The sequence below is a fragment of the Podarcis vaucheri genome (assembly GCF_965113315.1).
Source record: "Podarcis vaucheri genome assembly, chromosome: 15".
In the NCBI taxonomy this organism is placed as follows: Eukaryota; Metazoa; Chordata; class Lepidosauria; order Squamata; family Lacertidae; genus Podarcis; species Podarcis vaucheri.
In genome coordinates, this window is record NC_138753.1 from 15,620,410 (window position 1) to 15,628,867 (window position 8,458).

Genomic DNA, 8,458 nt, shown 5'->3' on the forward strand with positions numbered 1-8,458 from the left:
TACACCACACTGGCTCTCACTCTGTGCTCCTCACTCTGAATGGCTTTTAGGTGTCCAATAGGGAGTTTCATTTACCTTGTGGGCTATAGTGGCATTTCTCTTCTTTCTCTGCAGGGGGAGGTGAATGGGCAGAAGGGCCTTGCACCATCTAACTTCCTGGAAGCAATGTCCTTGGATGGAGAGCTACCTGGGGAGCCAAGCCTTGGAAGGCAGGTAAGGGGGGTGCCTTGCTGGATCGGGGCCTAGCTGCAAATGAAGGCTTTGATCAAGGCTTAAGAATAGTGGTTCCCAAGCATTTTGGGGCCACCACCACCCTTAGATTCATAAATTCATCCCCAAAAAGCATTATTCAGAATTGCAGTTTGCACAACCCACTAAGTAAGATAATAACACAGCAGTGTTCAAAAGAGCAACAATTAATTGTGCATTTGTTCAAAATCCAATTAAAACTCTTCAATGGATGAACTTGACCCAGTGATACCAGCTTTGCAAAGCCGCTTGATGGTTGTTGACAATCCCACGCCCCCCTTCTGCCCCCCCCATGGCACTTAGCGCCCCCTAGGTAATCCCGCCGGTACCACCCACTGCTCTAGTCTAGAACATCAGGAAATGGGCATGCCGCTTTCTACCCAAGCACCCCACAAGCTGGATTTCAGCAGGAAATTTGTGGCATGCTCCCAACTGCCCCAGTTTAACCAGAGACAGTCCAAAATGATCTCGGTCCCCATTTGGGGCATTTGGGGAGTTCAGAGTTTGGCCCCATGGGGGTTCCAACTCTCTGCTGCCTACTGTCTCAGCCTCCTTCCCTAGAGCAGAGCTTTCCAAACTTTTCATGTTGGTGATGACAATTTGTAGACATGCGTCATTTCATGACACAGTAATTCAGTTTTACTAGGGTTGTCTTGTTTCCAAAAGTAAAAACCAGGACACCGGCTGATCCACGAGGTTCAGCTGCCTGTGGGAGTTCCCACTGGGAATTTTGCCTGGCTTTGCACATTCCCAATGGGAAACTCCCAAGGGCAGCCAACATGGCGCAGTCTAAGTGTCGATCAGCTGATTGGTGCTGGGAGAAAGTCCCTTTGAAGCCGTCATGATGTCAAAAGACTGGCAGATTGCCAACCCTACCCACTTATCAAAATTGTCCCTTCGGGCAGAAAGAGGTAAGGATCCAAGCTACAGGCTGGATCTAGTGCTCCACACTTGATACAAATGCACACCCACATAGCCGTTAAGACAACATTGCAGTTCACACCCTGAACCACTGGCAACCAACTATAGGACAATGATATTTTTCTAGTGAATCTGTAGCCAAATGAACTGCTTTTTCAATCAGTGGGGAGCGGGCAGTAAGCAGGTTTTTATTTTTATCTCTATAATGTTGGACAGCATATTGTTACCTTCACAGAATCATAGAATCATGGAATTGTAGAATTGAAGGGACGCCCCCCCAGAGTCATCTAGTCCAACCCCCTGCAATGCAGGAATCACAGCTAAAGAATCCCTGACATTGTTTTATTTTGACCCCACTTTCCCATTTGTTGTAAACTAATTCTTTATTTGCCTGGCTTTGCACGTCCAACGGTTGGTTGCGTCCCTCAGAGAATGAGAAAGCGGAGAGTCCAGTAACACACGCCAGGCAGGCAGAGGGAGACAGAACGACGGAGAAAAACCATGTAAGCAGCCTTTTCAGAAAATTCACAGGAGCAGAATTTCGTGCTTAGGTGCCGCGTGCAGCAGCTGGCAGCCACCAGCCATCATGGGCCATTCAGCAAATACCTTCAGCTAGCGAAACGGAAAGTCAAAATCACTTCCTCTTAATGCCAAACTTGGGCAGTGGGTGCAGACAGAAATAGAGGGGAAATGGGTCTATTGGGAAACAAGAGGGCAGGAATCAACATGCTCTTGAGGGAATTCCAAGGTTTACAGAAGTACATGTGTGTTGGTGGAAGCGAAACAAAAGAACTGCCAAGCAGCTGAATCCCAGTGAGGACTGAGCATGCTCAGTAAGCGTGGAATGTTGGGTGTCAATTGGAAAAGAAAACAAGAAAACTGGGAGAAGGGATGGAATAGGGAGAAGGCATGGAATAAATCGAAGGGGGACAGCTGTCTGGAACCCTGAAAAAGGATCAGAGCAGTGGGGGCATACTTGTGTATCGCTACAGATAACATCATCTGCCTTTTCTTTTTCTTTGCTGCCATCTTCCCTTCCCTTTCCTTCAGCAGCGGCATTCACCAGATTATGAGGCACAGCCTTCTGTCTTGGAGTAGCAGCTAGATAGCTCCACTGCATCACGCCATCTCAGTCAGATGAGAGCATTTGACCCATGGGCCTCTCGTGCTTCGGACGTATCAGCTTGGAAGAAGGAGAAGATAAGCTTCTGTGGGTCTGAGCGAGGCTGGCGATGACGCAGAGCTGAGACGCTGCAGTGCAAGATGAATTCTGATTACCAGAAACTTAAGCCTTGCTGGCATTTTACTTCCAGGAACTGAGGATGTGCTGGTCGCTCTGTGAAGCACTCTAGAAAGGGACTCCGACAGGAACATTTGCCATTTTAGTTTACCTTTTCTCTGATGTGTGGTTTTGGCCGTGATGTTGTCCGATGGATGTTTCCCATCTCCATTATCTGAGAAAATGTTCCCCTTGGTTAGGAACCGAAGCTCCTTTCCCTAGGCCTGCATGGGGTGGGGACTCTCCACCAGTCCAGGATTTTCCTTGAGGCCTCCCACTGGTCTGTTGGGGATAGATTTTTACAGCAGGGGCATCTGAGAAAAAGACGGACAGTGATCCCACCAGGGTGTGTGTGTGTCACGTTTTCTGAAAGCTGAAATAGATTTTACTAGGGATTCCCACCCATTGGCTATTCATGCAGATTCACACTACAGGCCTCGTGCAATTTATAATCCAGATCATGGAAGATTCTAAATTGCTAGCGATTGTGGCAGAGTTTTCCCTCTCACACTAGGATCATCATTTGAGAATTTAATGCCCAGGTAGGTACATCTGGTCATCCAGATGTGGTCCCCCAGCAGCCACCATGGCCAATGATCTGGGATGATGGAGGAGACGGTAACTTGCCATGCTGGTTGTGCTCTGCCTCCTTGGTCAGAGGCAGTAATGCTTCGGAAAACCAGTTTTCTGGAAATCGCAGAAAGGGAGGGTGCTCAGGTCCTGCTTGCAGTCTTCCCAGAAGAGGCATCTTGCTGGCCACTGGGAGAACACAATGCTGGAGTAGATGCCTTCAGGGGACTTCTGAACTCCCTCTGAATGAGGCAGCAATGGCCACCAACAGTTGCTGGAAACCACAGGAGGAAAGAGTTGCTCTTGCACTTGGGTTCTGCTTGCAGGTTTCCCATCCCACAGGCACCTCGTTGGCCACCGGACTAGACAGGCCTTTGGTTTCATCCACCAGGCTCATCGTATGTTCTTATGACTCCACCAACATTTGAACAACCCAGAGCCTCTAGGTAATTTTGGTCACAGTGACTTAGCAGTCTGGGAGCCCTCATCTCCTCAGAGTCTTTTCACATTTTTGCACTGGATCAGATCCTGAGGACTATTATAGTTCTCTTTGCCACTGGGCAGGATGTTTTAAGACAGCCGGCTGAATAAGGTCCAGCCCCCCCCCCTACTCTTGAGGATTCTCACTTCATATCTTTTTACAGTCCTTGAAATTCCTCAGGCGCTTCCCTCAATTCAACACCCCAAATCTCGGGATTTTACATTCTGCAAAATTCAGCAACAACTTCACAGCTCTCTTTTCTTAATAGCTTCGTTTCCTACCTCACCAACCTACCAGAACATGCAGGTGACATTTGGCAGGACCCATTCCATAGATTTCTGGCTGCAAGATAAGGACAGCCTTGCCAGGTGAGACCAAAGGCCTGCCTCAATGGGCTCTATCCTGTTTCCCATATGCTTCCAGGAAGCTCACAAGCAGAGCAGGGGAAAAACCTTTAAAGTATTTTCAGAACCAAGTGTTTTGATAAAATCCAGCGCCTTTCACACATTCCCACATATCTGGGGTGAAGAAATCCCCCAAGTGGGTTGGTCAAGCGTGGGTCTATAAAATAGGCCCAAAATTTCTCCTTAAATGAAATTTCTTCTTCTGTAGAAACTCTGGAGAAATTTCTTTTTTAAAAAAAAGGAAGCAAGAAAGAGCTTTGATAAAGACACGGACGTGTGAGTTCTTGTGGTGGTGGAGAGAGGCAGTCTGGCCCTCATCCCTACATCCCACTGTGCCAAACAAATATGGCAGCCCCAAAGGGTCACGTGACCCTCTCCTCAGGTCTGCCTTATGTGAGCTGTCAAGCACTTCTGGCTGGGGAGGGGGCACAGTGCCAGCAGGTACACCCAGCCTGAGGAGTGTGACTCTTGTGTTGAGGAGAAGCCTGTATTCCAGGCCAAGGGGTGTTTTAAAACTATAGACTAATGGTGTGACTCTCATTCTTGCAACTGATGTTCCTCTGCATGCGTTTTGGGAGGGGAAAATCATGCTCATCCTGTTCACTCTGGGCCATTGAGTGGAGGGTGTCAGTGTTTGGATAAACTATGTTTTTATTTAAAAGAAAACTAATTTATTACATTAAAGTCTATTTTCACAAAAAAAGGAGACTGTTGCCATTAGACGTTTACTTCTTTCTATGGAGGGGTTTGCGGTAACCTAGTGTGAGGCCGTGGAAAAGGCAAATTCCATGCTAGGGATCATTAGGAAAGGAATTGAAGGGGAATCTGCTAATGTCATAATGTCATTATGGTGATACCTCAATTGGAATACTGTGTACAGTTCTGGTCGCCTCGCCTCAAAAAGGATATTGCAGAGTTGGAAAGGGCTCAGAAAGGAGCAACCCAAATGATCAAGGGAATAGGAACGACTCCCCTATGAGGAATGCTTGCAGCGTCTGGGGCATTCAGAGAAAAGGCAAGAGAGAGGTGACGCGATAGAAGCTTATAAAATTATGCCTGGCATGGAGAAAGTGGGTAAAGAAAAGTTTTCCTTCCATTTCTCAAAACACCAGAACTCATAAACATCCAATGAAGTTGAATGTTGGAAGATTCAAGGTAGATAACAGGAAGGACTTTTTCATGCAGTACAGTGGTACCTCGGGATGCAAACGGGATCCATTCCAGATCCTCATTCGCATCCTGAACAGAGCGTAAGATGCGACAGCACGTGCGCGGGTCGCGTTTTGCCGCTTCTGCGCATGCGTGTGACGTCAGTTTGAGCGTCTGCGCATGTGCAAGTGGCGAAACCCAGAAGCAACAAGCTCCGCTACTTCCGGGTCACCGTGGAGCACAACCCGAAAGCACTCAACCTGAAGTGTATTTATCCTGAGGTATGACCGTATAAACTGTGGAACTCCTTCCCACAGGAGGCAATGACGGCCTCCCACTTGGATGGCTTTCAGAAAGGATTCGAGAAATTCATGGAAGGGAGGGCTATCCTTGGCTACTAGCCATGATGGCTCTGCTCTGCCTTCACAGCTGGAGGCAGCAATGCTTCTGAATACCAGTTGCTGGAAACCACAGGAGCTTAGAGGGTTCTTGGGCTCAAATTCTCTTTGCAGGTTCCCCACAGGCATTTGGTTGGCCAGGATGCTGGACTAGATGGACCCTTAGCCTGATCTAGCAGGCTGTTCTCATGAGATGTTTTGGGGGCTCACGTCCCTCCCCACACCTTTTTTCTTCCAGAACATGTGCCCTTCCCAGCTCACTTCCTACTCATTTGCAAGACTGGACTGGGGAGTCTGGTGGGGAAGGCTGTGTCAAGAGAGAGGAGGCCCACAACACAGTCTGTGAGTTGGCAACAGAAAAGCTAGAAATTCCCCCATAGCTGCTGATTCCACCCACCCAGGCAGAAATTCAGCGAATTCAGAAAAGCCAGTCAATGATTTAAAAATAATTTATTGCTGTTTGAAACACTTCCCCATTCATTAGGCTGATGGCACTCTTAGGGTGTGTGTGGAGGCAAAGCAGATCAACACCACTGCGAGGTCAGACACATATATCATGGTTCAAACTCCGGAGATGGAGACTGAGGGGAAGTTGCCTTGCATAACTTCTAACTGTAGCTGAAATTTCTCATGTGGCCCAATCAACCGTTGCTTTGCAGGGAACTGAAAATTAAATGTTGCAATTGCTATGAATCAAGTGCATTTGCTCTGTCAGGCTCATGATCCAACGGGACTGTTATGGTCTTCTCTGAACACCACCAACATCTCCCGAGGGTTTCGGGAAGAGACCACTTCCAGCTTTGCAGCATGGGCTGGACCAGGGGCTTCCCACCTACAAAGGAAATGCCCTTGGAATGGGATGCCCTTGCATTTGAAGGTCAACACTCCATCTCTGAAACTGCTCTGTGTTCAGATCAGCAGCAGCGAACCCCCCCCCCCCCACTCACCTGACTGTTTTGGTCAAGCCATGTGAATATGATGTCAGGTGTGGAACGCGTGAAGCTTTGGCTAGGCCCAAAGGAAGTAGGGTGGCAATCCCCAAGAATCATCTAATTGGTGGGGTTGGCAAAGCACAGTCCCTTTGCTCACATGGTTTCATTGATTGATTGATTGATTGATTGATTGATTGATTGATTAGATCTATATTGCACCATCTTCTCCAACAAGTTCAAAGTGGCGTGCATGTTTCTCACCTCTCCCCATTTAATCCCCACAACAACATTGTGAGGTAGGCCAGGTTGAGACGGAGTGGCTTGTCCAAGGGTCATGCAGTGAGCTTCATAGCTGAGTGGGGACTTGAACCCTGGTCTCCCAGGTCCTAGTGCAACACTCCAACCACTGGGCCACACTGGCTATCCAAACTGCGTGGGCCACCTGACATCATTGTGATGCCTGGTGTTTGGCTGCTTGGGTGGCCTCACCCACCTGACCCACTTGGCCAGCAACTCATCCAGGTATCCATTCCAATATTAGACTCTTAGGTTAGTGTCATTGCCGCCAGCACCAGTAGTCAAGGAGCCATGATTTGGAAGAGCAAAGAATGTGTTCCATTGTGCGCAATGGAAGCAAAGATGTTGAGGCTGAAGATCTGTGCTGTGAACGTACAGCAATAGCTGAAAGTCTCCCCCCCCCAAAAAAAAGGGTTATCCTGGCGGTTCGCCACAAAAACGGTGAACCGCCAGGATAACCCTTTGTATAACCCTATGAAGGCCATCTTCAGGAGAGTTTATATTAAAGAAAAAATATTGTTAAATAGTCATAACTAATATCAGCCACAGGTACTCAAATAGACAATTTTTGATCTTACAGAAATGTACAAGGTTACTTACTGGCTCTCAACAATCTACGTATAAGGAACTGGAATGTAAGAGGAGGGAATTAAAAGGCCTGGAGGTGAATTCATAGAATTATTGACTTGGAAGGGACCATGAGGGTCATCTAGTCCAACCCCCTGCAATGCAGGAATCTTTAGCCCAATGTAGGGCTCAAACCCACCACATGGTCTGAGGGACGGTGGACCGGCCCACAGCTGAAAAAGGTTGCTGACCCCTGACTTAGACCCTTAGATCCTTTTCACGTGTACTACTGGCAATTCAGGTGTCCCCCATCTTATATTTGAGAACCTACAGTCTTCACCCAAAAGGAAAACAGTGTCCAACCTTGTGGTTACAGAATAAATGATGCAAGGAGGAAACTGCAGCCCAACACAGGAAAAGTGGTGGCAAGGGAACAGCTAGCTACTTTAAATGAATTCAGAACTCCAGAGCCTGATGAGCTGCACCCAAGCGTACCGAAGGATAGTAAAGGAGTTTGCGGGTGTAATCTTAGAGTCTCTGAGGTCCAGCTCCGAGGACCTTCCGGCGGGTCCCTCACTGCGAGGCTACAGGGAACAATACAGAGGGCCTTCTCGGTAGTGACGCCTGCCCTGTGGAACGCCTTCCCATCAGATGTCAAGGAAATAAACAACTATCTGATTTTAGAAGACATCTGAAGGAAACCTGGTATCGGGAAATTTTTTATGTCTACTGTTTTGCAGTTTTTTATGTGCTGCAAGCTGTCCAGAGTGGCCGGGTATAAACAATATTTCTTCTTCTTCTTCTTCTTCTTCTTCTTCTTCTTATTCTTATTCTTATTATTTCTATAACCTTTAAGAATTATTGAAGAACAGATAAGGTCCCTGCAGACTGGTGGCTGGCAAATGTCCCCATCTTCAAAAAGGGGAAGATTTTTGTAATTTAGATCGAGTAGACCCACCTTATTTCTTTAAAGTTAATAAAACCATTTTTAATATTGTGTTTTAATTCTTGTAACCTACCCTAGGACCTTGGGGTGCAGGAAGGGTAATAAAGTGTCATAATAACAATAACAGTAGTAGTAGTAGTAGTAGTAGTAGTAGTAATACTAATAGAAGAAGAAGAAGAAGAAGAAGAAGAAGAAGAAGAAGTTGTTGTTGTTGTTGTTGTTGTTGTTGTTAAAGGTAGGGGGTAGCCACTGTCTTATCCAGATG

The 8,458-nt window shown here is 47.1% G+C and overlaps 1 protein-coding gene across 1 annotated transcript in view; it reads left to right on the plus strand.

Moving 5' to 3' along the window:
• TSPOAP1 (TSPO associated protein 1) overlaps nt 1-2,560 on the plus strand; it is a gene marked incomplete at its 5' end in the record, with an annotated part of 55,201 nt that extends 52,641 nt beyond the window's left edge. Inside the window, 3 exons of the mRNA XM_082200177.1 lie at nt 115-213; nt 1,600-1,673; nt 2,221-2,560. Coding sequence (XP_082056303.1) covers nt 115-213; nt 1,600-1,626 — 126 coding nt within the window. The 3' untranslated portion in view covers nt 1,627-1,673; nt 2,221-2,560. The remainder of the gene's footprint in view (nt 1-114; nt 214-1,599; nt 1,674-2,220) is intronic.
• Nucleotides 2,561-8,458: the final 5,898 nt, after the last annotated feature.